General features: G+C 40.8%; 1 protein-coding gene across 1 annotated transcript in view; it reads right to left on the bottom strand.

The window, feature by feature from the left end:
- Positions 1-668: 668 nt before the first annotated feature.
- Positions 669-26,722, bottom strand: part of SLC35D1 (solute carrier family 35 member D1) — a 54,802-nt gene continuing 28,748 nt past the window's right edge. Inside the window, exons 9-12 of the mRNA XM_082833879.1 lie at positions 25,025-25,092; positions 23,814-23,892; positions 19,907-19,989; positions 669-5,420 (exon numbers count right to left, since the gene is read on the bottom strand). Of these exons, the coding sequence (XP_082690005.1) occupies positions 5,312-5,420; positions 19,907-19,989; positions 23,814-23,892; positions 25,025-25,092 (339 nt within the window). The 3' untranslated portion in view covers positions 669-5,311. The remainder of the gene's footprint in view (positions 5,421-19,906; positions 19,990-23,813; positions 23,893-25,024; positions 25,093-26,722) is intronic.

Here is a 26,722-nt window from a genome sequence, read left to right as displayed (position 1 = left end):
GGTGTGTGGAGGTTGAAAGTTCCAATATAAATCATTCAGTTGGTTCCCTGGGCAACCAGCTCCCAGCCTTAGGGAGTTTCCAAAAGTCACCTCATTAACATAAACTCAGGTATGGTTGAAAGATGCTAAGGAAAGACACCCATTTCACTGTTATGGCTCTGGAGCTATTTCAGGAACTGGAAACGATACTAAATACTGTAACAAAAGATGTTCCTATAGCTCTTATAGAAAATTACAAGGGGGCTTCCCTGGTGGCGCAGTGGTTGAGAGTCCGCCTGCCGATGCAGGGGACATGGGTTCGAGCCCCGGTCTGGGAGGATCCCACATGCCGCGGAGCGGCTGGGCCCATGAGCCATGGCCACTGAGCCTGCGCGTCTGGAGCCTGTGCTCCGCAACAGGAGAGGCCATAACAGTGAGAGGCCCGTTTACCACACACACACACACAAAAAAATTACAAGGGTTTTAGGAGCTGTGTGCCAGGAACAGGGACAAAGACCAAATGTGTATTTCTTATTATAAATCATAATATCACAACGGCAAACAGTATTTTCTCTATTACTGGGTCTCAGTTAACTAACTTGGATGCCGTCCTCTTAAATTCAGGCATACTTATGGCTCTTGACTGTCTTTGTAGGCACTTAGAAAGAAATTTTAATACATGTGTTGAAGAAAAAGTATTTATTTGACACCTTTACAAAAATATTTAGGCACATAATTTTCATATTATGTCACCTGATTTACATATCTCAATCCTCGGTACCTTTTAAAAACACTAAAATGGTCATTTGGTAAATAGAATCTGTATTGAAAAAATACTGTGATAGGCTAACATTTGTAGACAAACTCAGTTGATTATCAGCATGAGAAAGAAACATTTATGAACAAAATAATCTCTAAAAACATTTTTGTGAGACAAAAAAATCTAACCAGTAGATTTCTTTTTAAAAAGTATTTTCAAAAAAGCAAGCTTAAAAAAAAACCCACCATAGAATACCTCCTCATACCATGATGAAGTGGCACCCTAACAGTAAGAACTAGAAGGTAGGTTTAGAAAACAGCAATGGTGCCAGAGGTTCACAAACACCAACTGATAAAAGCCTGGACACAGAGACAGCATGAAGTTGATGCATTTAATTCGGAGAAGGGAAGAAGGAATGTCTGACCTATACAGGAGCTACCTTAAGGTGACAAACTGGGAAAGTTTTAACGGAATCACCATTCTGAAGTCTAATTATCTTCCTCTCAGGTAGAAAATAATTTTTCTTTCTTTTTTTTTTTTAATTTACCAAAATACGAAAGTAATTTTATTTTCTTTTTAAACAGATGGATTCACCTGCATCACACAATATCCACAATTATATCCAGTAGGTATTTAATAAAAGACGGCCGTGAGCAGAAACCATTCTTTAACCGTGAGCAGAAACTGTTCTTTGAAACTAAGCATTCTAGAGGCAACAAAGTATAGGGTCACATTTTAAAAGAAATACACTGCCCAGCCTCTAGCATTTTAAGGAGCACAAATTAAGAATCTTAATCTTTGCCTATAGTCTTACCATGAAATAATGACAATAACAACATGTGCTGAGTGCCTAATATGTAGGAGGCGTTGTGCTGAGTACTTTGCATCTGTTATCTCATTTATTCTGAGTATCTTTTTTCCCCTCAGGGAGGGAAAAATCAATTACAGCCTCATTCACAAGGAGGACCAGTAGTACACAGCTGTAGCTCTGAGGAAGCAAGAATGCACGCACGAGAGGGAGGAGGGACCCAGGCTAGTCACAGAAGCCTAATGGCCTGGCACGCATCTCAGAGCTGGGGGACTAGTAGGAGTTATAACTCCTCTTAGATTAAAAAAGTGCTTCATTCAGCGCAGTGGGTGGGACACTCCTGATCAGCGGTGCTGACAACTGTGCAGGCAGCTTTTACTCATAAATCACGGACTCCTTTCATCTGCTTCTTTCTCTCAATCGGGGTCTGGCTAAAGAATTACACATTCCTTGAGAACAAGAACCCTGCCCTCTTCACCTCAGGTGCCCCAGAGCTTAGCATAATGCCTGGAATAAAGCAGTCAATCTTCGCTCACTGAATGACACCATAATAATGAAAGCAAAGGCAGGCCCTCCCCAAATCCTGGGTTCCTTCCCAAACCAGTCAAAAGTGAAATTCTATTATTCTTTCCACGAAGATCCTACATCAGCGTTACTGATGTGAACTTACCATGCATTCCTGATACACTAGGACTACAAACAACAAACCTGCAAACATACTTTTCTTTCTTAACCTACGTGCAAGTTGGATCCTACAAATGACTGACTCATACAGCCAACTGCCATATAAGGGTATTAAAAATCACCTGACATGTTTGCAATGTGTACCCTGGCCAACCAGGGTTATTCAAATCAATCTGGCACTGCCTTAAAAACAGACTGGCCAAAGACAACATCACTGTCACTGACTCAAGAAGAGGAGCCACTAGTCACTGATGTGTTTTCAAAATTCTCACCACAGCTCATCTGTCTCAAAGGGCAAATTTAAGCATTTAACTCTATACTGTCTCTCTTTCTTCCAAGAGGTAGTTAACAGGTCAAAGAACTTTTGCTTTATAAGATGCTGGAATGCCAGGTAAATCTCCTTGTGTGTGCCATAACCAAGCCTGCACGTAATTGAAAACAAACTTCAAAACTGGTTGGCCAATCTATTCAGTATCCAACTTCTCCAGGCTTCTTTCTCTTATCTTGAAATGTTGGTGGCAGTTGAAGGGGGCATCCAGCAATCAACATGGACAGAGCAGAAGCTGTAAACTACTCTACTGCTTCTAAGCATCCAGGAAGTACAGCATAGGCCAGGAGCCCTGAGGTCATGTGCATCTAGTGAAGTTATAACTATTCATGATTTCCTCAAATAAACCTGGAGAGATGACAGATCTTCAAGGGAACCTGATCCCCAAGAAGCAGTGCAACCCCTGGTGGGGTTTTAGTCCAACACCTCTAAATGCACACGAAGTATTTCTAACATCAAAGTTCCCTCCTCCATGTGGCTGACAGAAGAAGGAACAGAACTGCCAAAATTAGCTCCCACGACTTCCCACTGTCCCCAGTGGCACAACCAGGCAGTGGCAGCAACATTCACAGCCAGAAGTGCACGCCAACCGAGGCCAGGCTGGAAGTGAGACAGAAGCTCAGGCATGTAGACTGACCCATCATTCTCCCTGATTCACAAAGCCTACTCCTCTCTGACTCCAAATTCAATCAACAGATTGCCTCCCTGAAAGAGCTCAAGCTAGCTTAGCTGGCAGCCCCGTTTCCTCACTCCCTCAGAGGAGGAGGGAGGTTATCATTGGCAGCATGGTTCAGTGGAAAAAACAGGAATTGTGACTTACTAGCAAGTCACCTAACTTTCTCTGAGTCTTGTTTTCTTATCAATAAAACCGGGACAACAAGATATCTTGTACAAGATAATATCCTATTCTCCCACTTGAACTTTCTCAGCTCACATAATACTGGAAAAAAGTGAGCCTTAGGACCCCTTACCTGGAGCTTGTAACTTAGGAGTTGGCCATGAGGCTAATTCAAGGGACCCAGCACCACCGGCCAGGCTTCGATAAAGACAAAATAAGGGAAAGATATGAAAGTGAAATGACCTCAATATAATACTTTTTCAAAAATAAAAAGAAATCAAAACCTTCCAGGTCCCCTGTTGAGGCCCCAAAATACTAACTGTTTAGGTCAACAAAGGCCAGTAGATTGCAAACCTAATGAAATGGAAGCCAGAGTGTACACCAACACAAAGGTACCCAGCCTCTTACACAATGATTGCACAGCTGGCCTGAGCAAACACTCATCTCCAAAGTCAATGGATGTCTCTAAGCCAAGTCATACTACTGTGTTCGAGTTAACACCTGACCCACCCAAAGAGGCAATTTAGGCATGCCCATCCACAGCTGCTCTCCAGGATGCAGCGCTGGTCTTGAGAGAAGCGGGCATGCCCATCAAGTGACCAAGGGAGGTGGGATGTAGGTGGGAGCATCCAAAGGAAATAGGTATGCTCGTGCCACTCAAGTGGAAAGGAAGGTGATAGCTCTAACACTGACACTGCCACAGACAGTTCAAGCCTCGACAATGGAGAAACATCTAACCAGCCTTTCTCCTCAAACCATACACTCAAAAATATAAGATGTAGACATACTGATTCAAGGACGAGTAAAAAGAGTAGCAACCAAACCCAGAGGTGGGAAGCATGGGGAAACAGGATGGTCCCCTTCCCTGCATGCCATTCTCACTCAGAGTTGCATGGTTTACAATTGCAGCTTTTCACATACATGTGACATACACTGTAGCATGTGGTTTCGCATCGCCATGGGGCTGGTAGACAGGTGCTTCCAACCCTGCTTACAGATCTGCAGTTTCTGAGAGCTGAAAAAATTTCCATGACTTGTGCATAGTCACAATGTCTTCTAAATAAATCAAGAAAGCTAAGTTCTCTGTCTAACCTTCGGTCACTATAGCAGGAGTGAGATCAAGGCAACTACCTCCAAAACATCCCTTTACCCCCAGCACTTAGCACAATGCCTGGCACATAACTACATACTCAATACATTTTAGTTGAATGAATGAATCAGAGACAGACGAATAAATGAGGAAAAGGCCTACTTCCTCCGTCCCTTCATTATCCTCATCCTACACAACAAAGAGGGAATAGGATATTTTCAAGGAAAGCACTCTGTTCATCCCATGAGTTCTTAGGGAAGCCAGCGTGGAAACCAATACACTTCAAAGCCGCACACATTTCTTTAGCGCCAAAGATGTCATCTTTGGCAAAAGGAGTGATGACATCCTTATGAAGAAAATGCAATTGTTAAGAAAGAAAATTCAAAGAAGAGAAACTTAAGATCCTTGGCTGCATTTCCAGCAGAAGGAAGGCTCAAGTGCCTCCAGACGCGGCAACGATGTGAATGCTGAGGCTCCGGGTGAAGCACTTCATATCCGCAGCTCTCAGGGACACCTGGATATCAAACTATGGAATAAAATATTTTCAAAACATTGATGTTTCACTGTTGGCATAGAAGAAAAATAAATTAAAAAGCCCAGTACATTTTCCAGTCTGATATAAATTAATTCAAATGGCATATTTAAAAGAGTCAATTATAAGTCTCTCATAAAATTTTAAAAGGCAGCAATCAATCCTCAGATTGTACAAGTGCAAAGGAATGGTATTTTCTCCATAATCAAGACACCTCAGAATCTGTATAAGAACTGCCAGTGTTCCGAGCTGACCAAAAACTCGGGCCTATGTAGCTGATGCAATCCTCTGGTCATACTGCTCCTTTCCCCTTAATGTCCAGCTTGTTACTGGCCTCTGACTGTTTGCTCAGCTGCTCTTCAGAGAAAGTGATGTAGGAATACACCAGGCTCCCAGCAATGCTGCAAAATAGAAAACCACCATCAGAGAAGAAGGAAGGAATGGCAAATGTAAGGGAGACTGGTGTGAGCACGGGAGCTACCTTTACAAATCAACAGCACAGAAAACTAAAACATACAGCATCTTCATCTACCAAACTAGAGACATTTCCCTCATCATGATATTAGCCACTGCTGTTGATGCTTTGGGAAAATGAATGTTTGCACATAGCTGCCAGCAGGAGTGCCAATTTTATATAGCCTTTCTGCAATGACAATTTGTTGAAATAAAAACCCTTAGAATTCGGCTTATCCTTTGACCTAGCAATCCATTTCATGGACGAATTGTATACATCTTCACAGACTTATTGACAAAGTATTTACCACAAAATCTATAATTGCAGAAAATTAGCTAAAGGATAAATGTCCCACAACAGGGAATTATATAAATTCATACAATAGAATACTATGCATCCATTTAAATGATATAAAATAAAAACTGGCAATGACAGTATTTTGTAGTCTTACAAAATATTAAGTATTGTCCAACCCCATTTTATTTAAATGAACATGAATATGTATATTAATATGCATCATAATAGGAAAATGTCTGAAAGGAACACAACAAGTATTAACAATGGTTACATCTGGGGGCTTCCCTGGTGGTGCAGTGGTTAAGAATCCGCCTGCCCATGCAGGGGACACAGGTTTTAGCCCTGGTACAGGAAGATCCCACACACGGCGGAGCAACTAAGCCTGTGCTCTAGAGCCCGCAAGCCACAAATACTGAGCCCAAGTGCCACAACTACTGCAGCCCATGCGCCTAGAGCCTGTGCTCCGCAATGAGAAGCCACCGCAATGAGAAGCCCGCACACTGCAACGAGGAGCAGCCCATGCTCTCCGCAACTAGAGAAAGCCCGTGCACAGCAACAAAGACCCAAAGCACCCCAAAATAAACACATAAAATAAATAAATTTATTTTTTAAAAATGGTTACATCTGGACGGTAAGGTTATAGGTGATTTCTATATGTATTTTCTGCATTTTCAAAAATAATCATTCAAGACAAAAGAAATATTATTTTTAGTAAGAGTAAAAAGCATCCCAATAAGTAAGTAAACATGCAGACCCTGGGGAGATTTCACAGAGTTGGTTTCTCTCCCACTAGAATCAAGGTCACAGTGGAGAGAACCTGTCATCTGAGCCCTCAGACTCTGAGCTGGTTGCTGCTAGCCCTCACACTTGTCTACCACACCTAACGGCAGGAGGGTTCATTCTTTTGCGACAGTGATTATTCTAGTCTACTCTCACCTGGACTACATAGCCTCCTGCCCCAATCACTAAACGGAAAGCAAGCTGGAGAAGCTCCAAGAGCCGACATGCTCAACTGCCCTGACCAGCTCTGCCACCAAGCCTGCCGCCTGTGACCCCCTAGGGTCTCCAGCTGGCAGCCTAGCCTACACTCTTGCAGATGTCTCCATCCTGGATTTGGCCCCCACCTTCTACCTGACCACCTGATTCATAAACTTGCTGCTTATTTGACATTAGTTCTATTCTCCTCTGGACTTTGGCATCCCGGTCCCAGGAGGGTAAAAGCTGCATAGCTCCTGCAAATAAGGAAGCAAGATCAGGCATTCAGGGTACTAAATAATCCAATTGTGACCATTTATTAAAGTCTACTACATGCCAGGCATTTTACATACATCTCCTGCCACTATAATATCCCTTCAAGGTGCTCATTTTAGGGATGAAGAAACTGAGTCCCAGAAGTCATAAGTTACCTTGCTCAGGGTCACAAAGCATCTTAATGATGGACCAGAATAAAACCCAAGTCTGTCTGATTTTCTCCACTGAATCGGCTTCCTCCCTATAGCCCCTGCTCCACTTGATAGTGCAGGTACCTGGCTTTATATTGTTCCCATCAGCCTATGAATTTCCCAAGGCTTTACTCTTAGCTCTACAGAGTGCCTTACACAGGCCTGGCACTTTGTAGCAGCACAATTAAATAACTGCTGAATTGAATATCTGTTATGGCCCCATTCAAAGAAAGGAGCCTCAGGAACCCATCCCTGGGCCAGGGTTCACAGAGCCTTCATCTTTTCCTTCATCTGGTTGCTTTCTTCCATTTCTTTTTTTTTCTTCTTCTTCTTTTTTCCTTTCAGAATTTGATCCGACTCTTCTGGAAACTTTTCTTATTTATCTAATGCATCAAGTAGATGATTTCCTTGGTAGCTGGGCTAGGACCCAAGGAGACAGACAGCTTACCATAGCCTTCCTGATCAAAGCTAAAACTTCACATGTACATCTACATGATAGTCAATTTCCCTTTGCTTCCAACCCCACAAAAAAGTAGAAGGAATGCTCTTTCTTACTTTCATCCTATCCTCCTCTAGATCCCCTCTCCTATGACAACCTAAAACATAACAATGCTCTCTTTTATTTCTCCTGTCAAGACAATCTATTATGTTCATGTTAAGCCGATTTCACCTAAATAGAAATAATGGAGCAATGTAGGATAGAAGAAGACAAAGAACGCCCTGGAATTCACTCTGGACTTCCTCCTTATGGCGATCCTGGGACCCTATATCCCTAGCATAGTTAGTGTGACAAAAAACATGGACTCCGGAGTTAGGTGTTGGTTCAAATCTTGAATGTAACTGCTAGCTCTGTGCCCCTGGGCAAATCTGTTAATTTCTCTTGAGATTCTAGTTCTGTACTAAAAAGATAAGAATAATACTATCTACCTAGACTTGTTTGAAGAATAAATGAGATAACACGTATAAAGAACCAGGTCCTAATCCTGGCACACAGAGTAAGCAATCAGGAAATATTTATTCCCTCCTCCCCACTTCCATGTAAGCTCCAATACTCACAGGCTAGAGGCGAGATGCATTGTTAACAAAAGGTACAGTGATATGATAAGGTATAATAAGAAGATTCCTGATGCAAGAAAAGGGCATCTTGTTACCACAGAGTTGTTTAAATAACCAGAGCAAAACCAAAACACAGAAACCATTATTCTTAACTCTGGAGATGAAAGAGTACAGACTGTTCGGGTTATCACAAGTTCCAACATGAGGCAATAATAAAAGGCTTTCATCTCATCTTTATTCCTGACCTGATCATTATCAAACGTTTACATCTTCAGAAATGGCCTTTCCTGAATCACCTGAAAAGAAGTAAATATTCATCGACAAAGACACCATGTGCCAAAAAGCAGGGATGAGTTAATGCTGTGGGAAGAATATAAATTGCTTCCTAGAAGCTTTGGGAATGTGGGGAAGCTGGAAGGAGGAGATGAGGAGGACTAAGAAAAGAAAGGGAAAAAACCCAATTTGGGGGGGAAAGGCCTATATCTAAATTTTTATACATCACTATCAAGTGATTCTGAATCAAAACCTGCTTCTTCAAAAAACTTCTCATTAATCTACTGGCTCTACAAATATTCACATTAAAGTTGACTTCTGATACTTTGGAATTGGTATTTATATATTCGACAATCCTAAACACTGATTTTTTAAAATCTTAAGCAATTCTCCATCTGCCTAATATTCAGATCATAGTACTACTAATTGTTAATTCACTGAGACCTGCTGTGGCAGACACAGCCAGGAAAGAAACAGAAGAAAGAGACAAAGCAAGAGTGTCCTGCAGACAGGGGTCTAGCTAGAATGCCACAAGCCTGGCTGGCAAGTGCCACTTCACCTGCTCTGATCCACTCCTGATCTTCCAAAGATCAGGCAAGTACAACCTACCTCTCCGAGACCTACGCAGCCATGGACATGTTTACCAGCCTCATACGATTAGAAATCCATCCTACAAACATATACGAAAAACGCCCCTCCACGTAGCAGCTCCATGGCTGCGGACAAGAGTCTGAAGGAACAGGCTGTCTCCATCTCCCCCTGCAGCTGACCTGTCTGTTCACCGGTGTAGCCAGGTAGCTCTGCCTCTTAGATCAGACCCTGCCTTCCATATTCCATGTATAAAATATGTCAACCAATATCAAGACCTATGAACTAAGACAGTTTGACTTTTACTGCGATTTCCTAATACACACAATTTCTGCCAAATAATTGAGGCAGGGCCTCTGAGTACATTCCTCCTACAGTGACCAGGGACACCCCATCTTCACTCCACACGCAGCAGCTGCTGGGGACCCTTTTCTCATCTTTCTCACCAGGCACATAAAGCAGAGCTATGCTGCCTCTTCATCTATCTTCCAGAGCTCCTATCTGAACAAAGGGAAACAGAGAGGTGACACAGGGTTGACTAGAAAGCATTTAACTGTGGACTCTGTGACATTTGCAAAATTCTATAATGTGGGGCAAGTTACTCTCAGAACCTCTCAGAACCTCAATTTCCTCATCTGTGAAATGGTGATTAGACTACCACCCTTACAGGATTGATGTGAGAATTAAATTATATAATTTATTTATATAACAATGTTATATATAATTATATGTTAAACCATATAACTAAACTATAGACTTAAGAGGACAACAGATTATTTTCAAAAGGTTAATCAGCATACAGTAGACATCCAATAGGGGTAAGAGTCAAAATGCTAAGGCATACCAGGGACTAATACTGCCAAACGCAAAAAGAAGAAAGGGGTTTTGGCAGTTGTCGCTTCTCCCCCATCTCTGTGGCTACACAGCAATTTATTCATCCAGAAAGTCAAGGAGTCCTAAGTATAGTAAAACCTTCCTGGTTTTGTCATCCCAATTAGGCCTTAATTGTATTATGAGTAAGCAAGACTTGACCTAACCTCTACCATCTGTAGTGTATTAGTAACTCGCAGAGTATTTTCCTAGCTGGGTATTCATCCTTCCCATTATGAGACATTCAAGGCACTCTGCACTCGGGCACCAACCTACTTCTCTAGCACAGTCAGCCCTCGGTACCTGCGGATGTAGAACCCACAGATACAGAGGGCTGACCATGGGACTTGAGCATCTGCAGATTTCGGCATCCACGGCAGGTCCTGGAACCAATCCCCCGGAAATACCGAGGGAGGCCTGTTTCACCCTTGTGAAATACGTCTTGCTCTAGCTGTACTGGAGTTCCTACCAGCACCTCCCCAGCCTCCACCCAACATCTGCCTGTCCAGCCCCACACTTCTGCTCACGCAGTACTGCATGGCTGGAATACCCACCCTTCTCTTTCTCACCTCTCCAAATCTTACCCACTGGTCAAGTCCTGGCCTAAGAATCCTTTCCACTATGAAATCTCCCAAGCAACTCTGTGTGATTTTAGTTCCTGAGACTACCACAACCTTTATTACTGGTGCCAGTCTGGATAGATACTTTGTGACCTTTGAGTGATGACAGCTGTTGAAAGCTCTTTTGAGGGAATGTATTAAAAGGGCCTCGGCATTGCTATTATTAATGCCATATAAATGCCTAATGTTATTATAAATGCTATGTGATTCCTATATAAATGAAAGCCATTACTATTAATATAAACATTTCACACTTCCCCTCCTTTGGTCTCATCACAGTAGCCAAGGTGGTCCTATTAAAATTAAATCAGATCATGTCACTCCTCTATTCAAAATCCTCCAACTCTCTTCCTATCTCTTAAAAGTTGTCCCTAGGGGGCTTCTCTGGTGGCACAGTGGTTGAGAGTCCGCCTGCGGATGCAGGGGACACGGGTTCGTGCCCCGGTCCGGGAGGATCCCATGTGCCGCTGGAGCGGCTGGACCCGTGAGCCATGGCCGCTGAGCCTGCGCGTCCAGAGCCTGTGCTCCACAACGGGAGAGGCCACCACTGTAACAGTGAGAGGCCCGCATACCGCAAAAAAAAAAAAAAAAGTTGTCCCTAATCTGCCCCCACCCCGTTACCTCTACGGCCCCATCTCATTTCAGGCACTCCACTCCCACCTGCCACACTGGCCTCCTTGCTGGTTCTTGAACACACCAGGCACACTCCCACTTCAGGACCTTTCCACTTGCTCTTCCCTCAAGAAATCAGTATGGCATCTTTGATACTAATCTCCAACTCGGGGCTGAGTCCAAACTACTCAAGCATTTCCATCATTTCCTCCCCTACTTCTATTCCTTTTTCTTTTCTGCCTCTTAAAACACCTTAAAATGTGGGTAGAGGACTCCCATCAGAACTTTTAAAAAGATAATATATTTTATGTGTTTCCTACACCTGGAAGAAGTTCCTTCAAATGTCATTAGTCTTCTGCAAAATAACTTTAGACCTAATGACCACATGACACAGTTTCACAGGACTTCCTCAGGGTGAATCAGAGAAGTTTAGTGGCAGAACTAGGATAGACAACTCTAGCTTAAAAACTGAGCACATGAAAACTGAGGTCATGAAAAGTGAACTATATATAAATAGCTAGCAGCAGTACCCATAACAAAACACACATTTTTTGGCTATATTCTATTTCAGTGCTCTTCTGTAAGGAATTATACTATAACCAAGGGCTAGCTAACCTCCCTACATCCTATTTAAAAGTCCAAGTTATTCTAGTGAGATGCCAGTTATTTAACTCTAAAAAGCCTGGTAACTGTTATAGCAGCAGCAACCAACTGATAATACAAAACATGTCCTCTCTCTCTCCAAATGAGAGAACTACTAAGTAAAGGGAAAGCTCATGTCCTTACTTCAGGAGAAGCCTAGAACCAGAAGAGAGTCTGCTAGGATGGAATTATTCAGGAGGAGAAGTCTGGAACTAGGAAGCAACACATCCTTTTAAGGAAACAGGCAAAGGAGTCCACAATGAACGAATTGTAGATTCAGGCGCTGGGCAGAGATAGCTAGACCAAAGTCCTCAGAACCTAACTCTGGAGCTAGACTCTGAGCTGCACCATGGCCCACCCCAAAGACTGCATAGACTCTAGTTTGGTGTCAGAAGCTACAGTAAAATGGGTTGTGTGACACAAAAGGAGGCTGACTTAAGAGTTATATAACCAGTATGATGACATATCCTGAAGGGATATAAAAATAAATTCATTCATCTATTCACTATTTACTAGATTGCAGTTAAGAAAATGTGGAAGGCAATCAAGGATTGAATATTTACCAGCTGGGTAGTATGTGGCAAGTTTCTCAGCCCCACTATGAAATGGAATATACACAGCATCTGTCTCAGAGGGCTGTTTTGTTTTTGTTTTTTTTTTTTTTCAGAGGGCTGTTTTAAAGATTAAGTATGGAGTACTTGGGGCAATGCCTAAGCATAAAAAATATTGTCTGGTATTTTGTTATTATTATTACTGGTTGGATGCCTATTATGGACCAGGAACTGATAAATACTGACACAACTATAAATAAGACAAGTGGTTTCTACCCTCAAGTAGCTGAGAATCTAAGGTAACAATGGCTACATACGGTTTACTTAGGTTACATTACAACTAATCAGTCATTTACTGAATGATAATTCATTAAGGGGTGAGAACTTGGACTCTGGAGTCCAACCCATCTGGGTTAAAATCCTTTAATGACTTACTAGCTATGTGACCTTGGCAGAGCTATGAGTGAATGCACCATGTCTCTCTGGAGCATGATGCCTGGCACACAGAAACAGGCTCAATGCATGTCTTCAGAATCCATTCAACTCAAACTTTCTAAGCCTCAGCCTCCTCATTTATAAAACAGTGATAATAAAAGAACTTCAGGGCTTCCCTGGTGGCGCAGTGGTTGAGAGTCCGCCTGCCGATGCAGGGGACACGGGTTCATGCCCTGGTCCGGGAGGATCCCACATGCCGCGGAGCGGCTGGGCCCGTGAGCCATGGCCACTGAAAAGTAATATGAACCAATTCAAAAGTGAAGGGTCAATATTGTTGCTCTCACTATTGAAGATAAAGTTTGTTTTAAGGCCCAGGTTGGGTCAGTAGAGTAGACCTTGCATTGTATTTGAGTTATAACCTAGCCTTTATATTGGAAATAAAAAAAAGAACTTCAAAAGAGTGTTATGAAGAATTAGCCAATTCAACAAAGGACAGTATTTTCAACAAAAGGTACTGGAACAACTGGATATCTATATTAAAAAAACACATACACAGGAAAAAGAATCTTCATCCAGACCTCACACCACATATAAAAATTATTACAAAACAGGCTATATACCTAACTATAAAACCTAAAACTGTAAAACTTCTAGAAGAAAATATAAGAGAAAATCTTCGTGACCTTGGGTTAGGCAGAGATTTCTTAGACACAGCACTGAAAGCACAACCCATAAAAGAAAAAAGAACTGGTAAATTAAACTTCATGAAAAATTTTAAATTTTGCTCTTCAAAGAGATTAAGAAAATGAAAAGCAAACCATGACTGAGAAAAACTACTTGCAAATCACACATCTGATAAAGGACATGTATCCACAATATACCGATATAAGGAACTCTCAAAACTCATTAAGAAAACAACTCAAGTTTTTGAAATGAGCAAAATATTTGAATAGCCATTTTACCAAAGAATACATACAGATGGCAAATAAGCACATGAAAAGATGCTCAACATCATTAATCATTAGGGAAATTAAAACCACAATGAGACACCACTACAGATCTATTAGAATGTCTAGAATTTGAAAAACAAAGACAAACTGACGATACCAAGGGCCAGGATGCGGAAAAATTAGAACTCTCATACATGGCTGGGGGTTACACAAAATGGTACAGACACTTTCGAAAATAGTTTGGCAACTTCTAACAAAGTTAAATATACACTTACCATACGGCCCAGAAATTCCACTCCTAAGTATTTACCCAAGTGAAATGAAAACTTATGTTCATACACAACTTTTAAACAAATGTTTTAGCAGCTAACACAAAACACCTAAAAACTGATAACTATGCAAATAACTTTCAGTTGATGAATGCATAAACAAACTGTGATGTATCCATAATGGAATACTACTCAGCAGTAAAATGGTACAAACTACTGATACATGCACACCACAGAATCTCAAATGCAACATGGAATCTCACATGCAGTATGTTAAGCAAAAGAAGTCAGACCAAGAGCTACATAACATTATGTATCATTATATGACATTCTGGACACCATATGGATAGAAAACAGATCTTTGTAAAGGGAGAGAGGTTCAATGCAAAGGGACATAGGGAGATTTTGGGGGGTAATACAATTATTTTATACCTTGAATATGGTGGTTACATAACTGTAATAGTTGGTTACATAACTGTATGCATTTGTCAAAACTTGCAGAACTGCACAGGAAAAGGGGGACATTTTACTGTATTTAAATCATATGTTAATTTTTTTTTTTTTTTTAATGGAAGGGAAAAAAAAGAATCACAGATAAAGATAAGCTCCAGAGATTCTACAAATTCTAGCCCGGGCAGTTATGGGGATGATGATATCATCATCTGGAGAGGATACATTACTCGGGCCAAAGCCACGGGCCAGAGCCCAACCTCTGATGAAAGTACAGAAGCGTGTTCTGTCACCACCCTTCACTATTCATTCCCCACTTGCTCTGTTGCTTTTTTGGGCTTGGGTGAACATGCACTAATTGGCCACTGGAAAAAGGCACTTAGGGGAGTTAGAGACAGCCAGGCTCTCCACAGAGCCCTACTGAAAAAAGAAAAAGAAAAGCCTTCATAAATCACAGTATCAAATTTGAATGGAGCCTGAGAAGCTAGCAATGCAAACCTCCTGCTTCCTGGAATTGAATCATATCAGAGGGGGCTATTTAAACTTTCCTTAAAACAGCAAAGAAACCAGGCAGGGTGAAGGGGGGCTAGATGCATCTGAGTCTAATCAGAGAATCCTTTAAGAGTACAGTTTAATTAGTGATTTCCTTCAAAGTGCAATCAGCCAAGGATGGACTGACACCATGTCCAATCAAAGTGAAATCTATTAAGTAGCCAATTTAAGTTTGGTTTTCACATTTAAAAAAGAAGTAATATTCACAACCTATGAGTCTGCTTATTAACTAATGGAAGATAAGTCAAAAAAAACAATAAAGCCATAATTTTCATTTTAAAGAGAAAAAGTGAAAGAAAAAAAGGCAACATATACTTTCCTTTACAAATGCTGTAAAGCACGTTGTAATGGAAAGAGTATTTGAAACAGAAGGTCACCTGGATTTTAATCCCAACTCTGCAAATAATTTGAACGCTGACCGGTGACTAAGTATACCACTTATTGTCCTTAATCTTATAATGAAACAGAGATTAAAGAGATACGGCATGTAGGGCTTCCCTGGTGGTGCAATGGTTGAGAGTCCGCCTGCCGATGCAGGGGACACGGGTTCGTGCCCCAGTCTGGGAAGATCTCACATGCCACAGAGTGGCTGGGCCTGTGAGCCATGGCCGCTGAGCCTGTGCGTCGGAGCCTGTGCTCCACAACGGGAGAGGCCACAACGGTGAGAGGCCTGCGTACCGCAAAAAAAAAAAAAAAAAAAAAAGAAGAGATACGGCATGTAAAATTTATTACAATAAAATGTGAAAGCAATTAGGAATTATTAAAAATACTACAGAGGGGAAGAGTACCAATGACATCATTATCAACTAACCTTGCTAGCAAAACAGTACTGTTTAACCAGAACTATAATGCACTACTTAACACAAAAAGAAATTCCACTGGAAGAATTTTCAAGATGTTACGTATGTTAGGCTGACATACGTTGTAACATTCCAGCATACTCAGGCACTTCAAAGTTTTTTTTAAGTAGCCTGAAACGTGAAAAAAAAACCCAAAAACCTAATATTTCTTATAAGATACTATAAGATTTGAACTGCAGATATCTGAAAATGCAAAGAGCAGCTTTTATTTCATTTTGACTATCAAGTTCTCATTTGAAGGGGACAAAAAGAAAATCAAGGCATCTCTGAATCGGGTCTATAACATGTCATAATGATTCTTTAATCTAGATTTTTAGAAGTGAAGGAAACTCAGGCCACATCCAAAGTCAAAACTGGTTCACCACGTTGATCCTTACAGCCTGGCCCTTCTTCACAGCTATTAATGAAAGAGACTGATATTTACTAAGCATAGATGTGAAGCGATGAATCAGGTACTTTACATTCACTGGATTATTTCATTCCAACAACTCTAAAGAGATAGGTATTTCTATCCCAAACAAATAAGAAAACTGAAGCTCAGAAAAAATAAACAACTCATTCAAAATCACACAGGTAGCAAGCATCAGAATTGTGACTCTGACCAAGATCTGAGACTCAGCTACTCATCTTCCTTCTATAATATGCAATCCTCAGGTATACTTACATACCCATCCTCTCACCAACTCCTACCCCACAAATAAAAAATGATTTTTCCTCTAAAAGGCAAACAACAATAGTGGCAAATAAATGTCAGGGAAGGGGAAACAATGAATTACTAACCTATTAATAATATTAGTATGGAATATTAAATTCTCATATTGATTCATAAGAAAGGTAGAATAGGTATTATCATTTGTTTACATTTGAAAGGTAGAATAGGTATCATTTGTTTACAATTACTAACCTATTAATAATATTAGTATTGAATATTATATTCTCATATTGATTCATAAGAAAGGTAGAATAGGTACTATTATTTGTTTACATTTGAAGAAATAAAAGCTCAAGAGAAGTTATATACTTTCTTGCAAATTAAAAAAAAAGATACTACCATATTCTAGAAAAGAGCTTTATAGTTTCCAAAGTGTTTTTTTACCAATCCATACAGCAATATACAGCAATCCGATCAAGCAAATATTTATTAAGCAATGACCAGGATTCATTCTAGGAGCTTGGGAAACGTGAGTGAAGAATACAGGCAGAGATCCATACCCTCACAGAACTTACATTATAGCAGGGGAGATAGAAAATAGGTAATATATATAAATATAAATAGAAAAGTAGAATAAGAGGGTTTGGGAGTATCAGAAGAGGGAGAGCAGGCTGCAATTTTAAATAAGGTGGTCGGGATAGACCTCCTTGAATAGGTAACATTTGAGCAAAAATTTATAGGCATAAAGGAATTAGCCATGCAAAGTATCTGGCAGTATAATGTTCCAGGTAGAGGAAATATCCTGTCCAAGCACCTAGAGAGAGAGCATGCCCTGTATTCTAAAGGAACAGCAAGGAGGTCTGTGTAGATGAAGTGAGGTGAGGGAGAAGAGAAGCAAGAGTTGAACTTGGAGGACAAGAGGGGATAGATCTTGTAGGGCCTTGTCAGGACTTTGGGACCTGGAAAGACATGGGGGAAGGGGAGTAAAAAGAAGAGTGACATGTTCTGACTTACCTTTTACAAGGAATATACTGTCAACTCTTGAGAACTGACTAGGGGTGGGGGATGAGTTAAACCAGTGATACAAGTACAGAAGACTAGGCAGTAATCTAGGCAAAAGATGTTGGTAGCTTAGATGATAGAAGTTATGCAGATGGTGAAAAGTGATATTCTGAAGGCAGAACCAACAGAATTTGCTAACAAACTGGATACTGGGTATAAGACGAAGAGTCAAGGATGACTCCAAGGCTTTTGAACTGAGAGGCTAGAAGGATGGAGGCTCCATCAGCTGAGATGCTGAGGCTGTGGAGGTGGAAGAGACTTTGGAGAAAATAAAGGAGTTCAGTTTTTGACATGTCAGCCAGAGATGTCAAGTGGGCTACTACATATAAAAGTCTGAGTTCAGGACAGTTGTCTCTAAAATTTGAGAATTTTAAAGCATATAAATAGTGTTTAAAAGCATGAAATTCAAAATTCTCAAACTGAAAAAGATGTTTCATGCAAGTCACCCTCATCACTGTTGAAGATAAAGTCTAAAGAAATGCAGTGATATGTCCAAGGTTAGACACATATAAAGCAACTCTAACAGAGCTGGTATTCTTTAGCCTGGAATTTTCTTGAGAACACTGCATTGACATCTAGCACAATAAATAAAGGATTATTCTTTGAAGGCTAAATAAAAGGGGTTCAACTTCTAGAAAAGACTCCCCAAAAACTGTGGATAAAATATGGAACCGCTGTCTCCCTTTTCTTAAAAAGCATTATTGAAAGACATGAAATGTATAGTTTAAAGACAGCCTCTTCAGTAAGTGGTGCTGGGAAAACTGGACAGCTACATGTAAAAGAATGAAATTAGAACACTCCCTAACAGCATACACAAAAATAAACTCAAAATGGATTAAAGACCTAAATGTAAGACCAGACACTATAAAACTCTTAGAGGAAAACACAGGAAAAACACTCTGACATAAATCACAGCAAGACCTTTTTGACCCATCTCCTAGAGTAATGAAAATAAAAACAAAAATAAACAAATGGAACCTAATGAAACTTCAAAGCTTTTGCACAGCAAAGGAAACCATAAACAAGATGAAAAGACAACCCTCAGAGTGGGAGAAAATATTTGCAAATGAAACAACAGACAAAGGATTAATCTCCAAAATATACAAACAGCTCATGCAGCTCAATATCAAGAAAACAAACAAGCCAATCAAAATAATGGGTGGAAGCCCTAATAGACATTTCACCGAAGAAGACATACAGATGGCCAAGAGGCACATGAAAAGAGGTTCAACATCACTAATTATTAGAGAAATGCAAATCAAAACTACAATGAGGTATCACCTCACACCAGTCAGAATGGCCATCATCAAAAAATCTACAAACAATAAATGCTGGAGAGGGTGTGGAGAAAAGGGAACACTCTTGCATTGTTGGTGGGAATGTAAACTGACATAGCCACTATGGAGACCAGTATGGAGATTCCTTAAAAAACTAAAAATAGAACTGCTATGTAACCTAGCAATCCCACTACTAGACATATACCCTGAGAAAACCATAATTCAAAAGGACACATGTACCCCAATGTTCACTGCAGCACTATTTACAATAGCCAGTTCATGGAAACAACCTAAATGTCCAATGACAGATGAATGGATAAAGAAGATGTGGTACATATATACAATGGAATATTACTCAGCCATAAAAAGGAACGAAACTGGGTCATTTGTAGAGATGTGGATGGTCCTAGAGTCTGTCATACAGAGTGAAGTAAGTCAGAAAGAGAAAAACAAATATTGTATATTAACGCATATATGCGGAATCTAGAAAAATGGTACAGATGAACCTATTTTCAGGGTAGGAATAGAGACGTAGAGAAGGGACATGTGGACACAACGGGGCGGGGGTGGGGGGAAAGGAAGGGTGGGACAAACTGGGAGATTAGGATTGACATATAAACTCTACCGTAGGTAAAACAGATAGCTAGTGAGAACATGCTATAAAGCACAGGAAGCTCAGCTTGGTGCTCTGTGACGACCTAGATGGGGTGGGGTGGGAGGGAGGGGATATATGTATACATATAGCTGATTCATTTCACTGTACAGCAGAAACTAACACAACATTGTAAAGCAATTAAACTCCAATAAAAAAATTTTTTAATAAAAAATATATATATAGTACATTGCAGGCACTCCATAAATGTTTGTCTAATAATAAATGAACAAATTTTCTGTGAAACAGTCTAAGCTTACTGTGACTATTTGACAATCCAAATCCACTCATCAAAGTGGTTACAGTTAAATATTTTTACTTACCTGATATTTAAGCCAATGAAGTTTGTCCATGTGAAAATGTAATCTCCACCAAAGACCATTCCGATATAAGTTATTAATATATTCTAAAAAGAAAAATGGCAATATACTGTTTCATAGGTTTAACTGAACTTTTTCAATATTCATATAAACTCATCCATACAAAGACCCAAACATATATCCTTAAAATACGAAAACAAATAAACAGAAAATAACAAAAACCCAATGACCCTAAAATGAGTGTAGTATGAGCATGAACATTAACTAATTAAAAAACAATGACATCAGTCTCTTCCCAGTCTCTCTCTGAAAGCTAAATGCTTTCACCCATACTGAAGAATACTAAAAAGATTATCAAACTTTCCCTGCCCTGTGGCATGCGCTGACATTATCAATCTAGATAGAAAAGCACTGCTATTACTAGGGGCAGAAAACACCAAGGCACGTTTAGCAGTCTCAGAGAAGAGTGCTTTTTTCCTCCCGTAGAGGTAGCAGTTGACTTGCCAGGGGAGAATGAAGAAGGAAAATCTGCTTACATGCAAGCATCTTTCCCTCTTTCTTGAAAAGGAAAAAAGGGATGGTAGGGAATTTACCAACTCAAAGACTGTTTCTAGAGCAATCTTCCTTGGCACCTTAAAAAACCACAGGGGAAGTCATCTCAAAGTAGCGTACCTAAAATCACCTCTCCCAACTCCCTTAAACTCCCAGGTGTAAACATCTGCTTATCTCACTCCCTTTTTGGCTTGTGAGATCTTAGTTCTTAGACCAGGGATAGAACTGGGCCCAGGGCAGTGAAAGCGTCTGGCTCCCTTTTAATTATCCTCAGACCGTAAAGGTGATATAAAGTTTTCCAGGGCTTCCCTGGTGGCGCAGTGGTTGAGAGTCCGCCTGCTGATGCAGGGGATACGGGTTCATGCCCCGGTCTGGGAAGATCCCACATAACGTGGAGCGGCTGGGCCCGTGAGCCATGGCTGCTGAGCCTGCGCGTCCGGAGCCTGTGCTCGGAACGGGAGAGGCCACAACAGTAAGAGGCCGCGTACCGCAAAAAAAAAAAAAAAAAAAAAGTTTTCCAAAGTTTCATCTCTTATTCAGTTCTTCCCTAACCTCTCTTCTTTCACATTAAGTCACTGCCTCCCTCTGTGCTATAACAACTGCCAGAAACGGTAAATGTCACAAATATTTTTAGTACCTGGGCTCTCTCCGATTAGACCTGTGAAGCAGAAAGTATAGTGCCACAGTGTTTTTAAGAAGCCAAAAACAAACTTCAAAATTATTTTTTTAATAGAGTACGCTTTGAGAGAGCATTCAAAATTATGTCAGCCTCTTCTAGGTCTAAGGATGGAGACAGAAAGTTACTTTAGAGCAGATTTTCTTATTATTTGAGAGGAAAAAAATAAAATTAAATACCATGTAACAGTAAACAAGGTTGCTAGGCAACTTGGGAAAATGTGTAACAGGACCTCTTGGAATACAGAGATCCAGGGAAAAGAGAGATTAATTTGCATAAACTGCCCAAGGAACTTCAGAAAGGGAAAGGACAGAGAACTCAACCCTTGTTGCTCAAAATCAGTCAGAAGCTAGAAAAACTTTTTTTTTAATATTTATTTATTTATTTGGCTGCGCCAGGTCTTAGTTTTGGCATGTGGTATCTTTAGTTGTGGCATATGGGATCTAGTTCCCTGACCAGGGATCGAACCCGGGCCCCCTGCATTGGGAGTGCGGAGTCTTAGCCACTGGACCATCAGGGAAGCCCCAGAAGTTAGAAAAACTTAAAGTATATATTAGGGTATCCTAACCAAGGTTTTCTATCAGAAAAGACACTCATGTTCCCAAAGTAGAACTTACCAGGAAGCACAGAAGAGTCTGCGCTGGTAGCTCAAAACTAAGACCGCAATCTCAGCCTTTAGCATACCTGAGACTCAGCTGGAAACCCTGATGATTTCCACGTCCTACTTTAGAGATTCTGATTCAATACCTCTGAGGTGAGCCCAGGAATTTCCGTGTTTAACTAGCTCTCCTAAGTAATTTTCCTACCACACTCAGGAGAAACAAGGAATGCTGACCCAAGGGTTTATGGGGTTAGGATCCTCAAGCACAGAAGGAAGCTTGAAGCCTGCTGGGGAACAGTAACTGAGCTACAAGGGTTGTAACTGGGAGGCTAATGAAAGAAGCTCCACTGTGGCCTGAAACACTCCAAACCAGCAAGGACATCAGGGTACTCCCATCTGTCTGAAGGTATAAGACATCCTTTAATAGCAAGACCACATGGCCGTGAGAAGCAACAGCAATTATAAACCACAGCTGACCCTTGAACAAAGCAAGGGTTAGGGGTGCAGTGGAAAATCCGACTGTAACTTATGGATGGCCCTCCTTACCTGTGATTCAGCATCTGTGGATTCAACAACCACAGATGGTGTAGTACTGTAATATTTACTACTGAAAAAAATCCGAGTATTAAGTGGACCAGAGCAGTTTAAACCTGCATTGTTTAAGGGTCAACTATAACCAGATAATCCATTTTTTCCCCTCCCTCTAGAGTTTGGAAGTAAAACTGCTCCCTTTGGACTAAGTTCATACAGTTCTGTGGGAAGGAAGAAATATCAAAAGAAAAGTACTGGACTTTATGTTAATGAGAGCATGACTGTATTTGTACCCCATGCTAATAATGATAAAGAACGTACACTAAGAAATTCTAAGCAAATAGGTTTAGTTAGCTGCTAAATAACTTTCCCTCACCATCCTTCTTCTTGGTTAAAAACATGGCACCAACTGTTCTGTCTCTCATGTTCTTACTGTTTTTATTCTGAAAAGGCAAGTCATCTACTTTGCTCTTGAAGCACTCACTTTACAAAAACCGAAACAGGGCTGAGAGCTAATTTGGGGGCTGAAACTGTCTCAGCCAGGCCAGGCCTTTGAATGCCTGTCTCTAGCTTTCACGGGAAGTCACACAACTACTTGTTATAGTTTAATTTAGAATTCTATTCACACCAAACACTCCAAATCCATGATTTGAAGACACAGACCTTCTGAAATTTTAACCCAAATCTAGTTTCTAAAATGAGGTCAGGCAGACACAACTCCACTGGGGGTGTAAAGGGAAACATGGCAGAACAGTACAAACTTTGCCTCTGCAACCCCTTCCCTCGCTATTGACAAATGGGGCACCAGAAAGTAAGTTCCAAGGGCAACTGCACTCTTTCCTCCAAATGATCCAGGACCTACCTCTATCTTGCTTTTCTTAGAGAGCAAGCCTACCTCACTAATTCTTTTGGAATTCAGGGATGCTGTGGCCTCTTCGATCTTAAAGCACCACAATCACAAAGTCAGATGAAAGAGGCCTCAGGCTTCAAGTCACTAACTGCAGCTCAATATTCAAGTCAGCTTGGCTCTCCTGGCTGAAGACAAATGAGCCTCCCTCAAATAAAATGGATCAGGAGGAAATGACATCACTGGAAATGTCAGACACAGCTTTTAAAAGTGGGCCATTTAAGGTTTGGCTCACGCTTAGGAAAACTCCCTGGATTAGCTTTTGGCAGGCATCCTTTTCCTACGGAACAGCCAGAACTCAGCGAGGCAGAGAACAATTCTCATTGGGAGTTAAAGGGACAAACCTATCAGAACCAAGCTAGTCATCTGCTCTGTGAGAAACAGGGCTGACTCTCCTTCCTCTGCTCTGAGACGACACATTCTCCTTTTCCCATACTCCTCAGACCTAAGTTGCCTGGAAGTAGAGATGATGCTTTCCCTGAGTTCTTAAGGATTGTTCTAGAAACCACCCCACAAGTCGTCAAACTACCAAGGCAACACATGAGGAAATAAGAATGATGGGGCTTAAGGCCACAGCCAGACTTATTTTAGAGGAACACTTTTCAAATAAAGAAGGCAAGAGAACAGTATTTTTTCAACTCACCTTAATACAGCCAACTATTGTAGTTGTAAGAGCAGAATTATACTGAGTGCAGAGTACTGTGGCATACATCAAGATAAATCTGGAAAAAAGAAGGAAAAGGTATCTTATAAGTAAGATTCAACTGCTGATTTTATAATAACCTGTAGCCAAGAGAAACAGTGTTGGCCATGCCAGTACATTCTACTAGTCACTGACTGACTGTGAGCTTTCCCTACTTCACTGCTGCTTATACTGCAGCTTCAGATTTTTTTAAAATTTCATTAAAGAGAAACACATGTACATTTAACGATCAGGTGCTTTTCCCAGCTACTGCACCAAAACCTTGAAACCACCATTCACAACCATGAGCACTCTTTTTAAATCATAGTCTTAATTCACCTAACCCAGATAGAAAGCTCAGGACTCACAGGCCCTGGCTCAGGTGTGCATGTCACCATGAGGCCAATATGATTCCAGACCAGGGTGAAGGCAAGAGAGATTCTTAAGGATGGAAGAAAAGCAAATGAGAACTACTTTAAGAGGGGATATAGTTCACTTAACAACAAAGTGGCAGCAGTCAGCAGTCCCAGATTTTACAATGAGGCTTCGAAGCCTGACTCAGTACCAAGGTATCACGTCAACTTTATTTTGAAGCATCCAATCACTATGTACCTAGCCTGTGCCAGATCTGGTCACAAATATGGAGCGAAATGACTGGTTGAGGGAAAAAAGCATTAGGGATATTTGGAGGTGAAGAGAAGAGGCAGATAACAGCACATTTGCAGATACCCTCTTGCCTTCTACAACCTGGCAGGGAGAAGTCAGCCCTAAATTCAAAGGCTGCCACTGCTACCTACTAATTCTGCAAACTTAGACAATTTACTTGAATTCTGGGCCTGCTTTCTCATAGGTAAGGGACAACAATATCTGTCAAATGGTCAATGTAGAAATAAAATTAAATAATGCATGTTGAAATATAATGGTGCTTATCACATATTAGCTTATTGGGTAAATATTAGCTTTTTTCCTTCATCCTTCTAAGCATGACTTTGGGATCAGTTTGGTAGCCCTGAGGGCACATTCCCAAGGGTGGTGAAACCACTTGAATCTGGAGGTTTATCCTAAGCTGATACACTCAAGAGACAGAACAGGATACTAAGGAATGAGGCAAAAAGACGCTAGAACAAATCTGCCTCGAAAAACTATCTGTTAACAAGGCAGCAAAGGCTTACCCCATCACACAAGAGAGGGTGAACTGCAGAAGAAAGAGGGTGTCGGCCCAGCCTTCAAAATCCATTGCCTGTAATACACAAGAAAGCCCCGGACTTTAGAGCAGGCTCTCAACATCAGCCGTTCCACTCATTAACCCAACTCCTGTGCGCTTGCTCCCGCCACACTCTGACACATACATACATTTCCCTGCATCGCTCCAAGCATAGAGAGTGATGTTCAAGAATGTCATATACATGGAGCTGAATCAACAAGCAGTTTTGTAAGGTTTTTTCCTTTCCAAAATATGTAAGGTGAGGGAGATTTTGTACTTCTCCCTGTTGGTACAAGGAAACTGATATCTGCTTGAAGGCACAAGCCATGTCCTACTAATCTCAGCAGTTTTCCCAGATGGCTGGTATTAAATAAAGGCTTTCTCAAACCCTAAAACGTATTTCTTCCCTGTAACGTGCGAAAGCTCAAGTACAGCCTTAGTTACACAAATTCAGCTGAGGTCTGTCCAGGAAGAATTCCTATTTTAAAACAGTTGATTTTGTAAAAGCAAGATTTCTGTTTGTTTTGAAGCCTGTTCTGTTTGTTTTGAAGCCAAAAGCAAAGGAATGAATAGAAATGACAGGTGCATTGATCATCTCATTTCTCATCCAATAGGGAGGGTTTGTCTCTCAAGTACATAATTTCTCTTGCAATATGAGTTTGTCAGGCAAATATGAGAAACGCTCCACTTTTTCTCTCTCTGCCAACCTGTCCAGCTTCAACTCTTACCACTTCAACATAAATCTCACAGCTCCAGGGCTCCAGCAATACCAGGCTCCTTGTGGTTTATAAAACATAACCTGCAGTTTCAAACTCACATGCCTTCGCCTGGAATACCCTTCCCCTCTACATTCATCTGACTCCTGCTTACCCATCAAACTAGAAGCCAAGCAGCTCCTTCGTGGGGCTTTCCCGGATCAAGAACACCTTCCTTTGTGCCCCATCAGTACTTCTCTTTAGTGCTCTTATCTCTCTGAACTGCAAATCTTTCTACACCACATCTACAGACTGTGAGCTCCCTGGTGGGAGGAACCACATCAAATTAACTGAATCACATTCCGAACACAGCATTTGACAGACAGTAGACATTCAATTTGTTTATGGTTCTTTGTTGAGGCGTAACATATAAAAAATAAAATTCACCAATTTTAAGTATGTAATTCAATGAGTCTTGAAAAATATATAGTAATGAAACCACCATTACAGTCATGATAAAGAAATTTTGGCCTAAAACCATGAAACCTAGAAGAGAACACAGGGAAAAGCTCCTTACCACTGGTCTTGACAATAATTTTCTGGCTATGACACCAAAAGCACAAACAACAAAAGCAAAGATAAGAGGGACTACATCAAACTAAAAGGTTTCTGCACAGCACAGCAAAAGAAACCATCAACAAAATGAGAAGACAACCTACGGAATGGGAAAAAATATTTGTAAACCATGTATCTGATAAGAGGCGAATAGCCAAAGTATATAAGGAACTCATATAACTCAACAGCAAAAAAAAAAAAAAAACCAAACAACCCAATTAAAAAATGGGCAAAGGAAGTGAGTAGACATTTCCCCAAAAGGAGGCACAAATGGACAACAGGTACATGAAAAGGTGCTCAACATCACTAATCAAAAGAAAGACGCAAATCAAAACCACAGTAAGCACACCACACCT

Source organism: Leucopleurus acutus (genome assembly GCF_964270905.1).
Source record: "Leucopleurus acutus genome assembly, chromosome: 2".
Classification (NCBI taxonomy): domain Eukaryota; kingdom Metazoa; phylum Chordata; class Mammalia; order Artiodactyla; family Delphinidae; genus Leucopleurus; species Leucopleurus acutus.
Note: the sequence above shows the minus strand (reverse complement) of the source record. Positions and strands in the feature narration are given on the sequence as shown.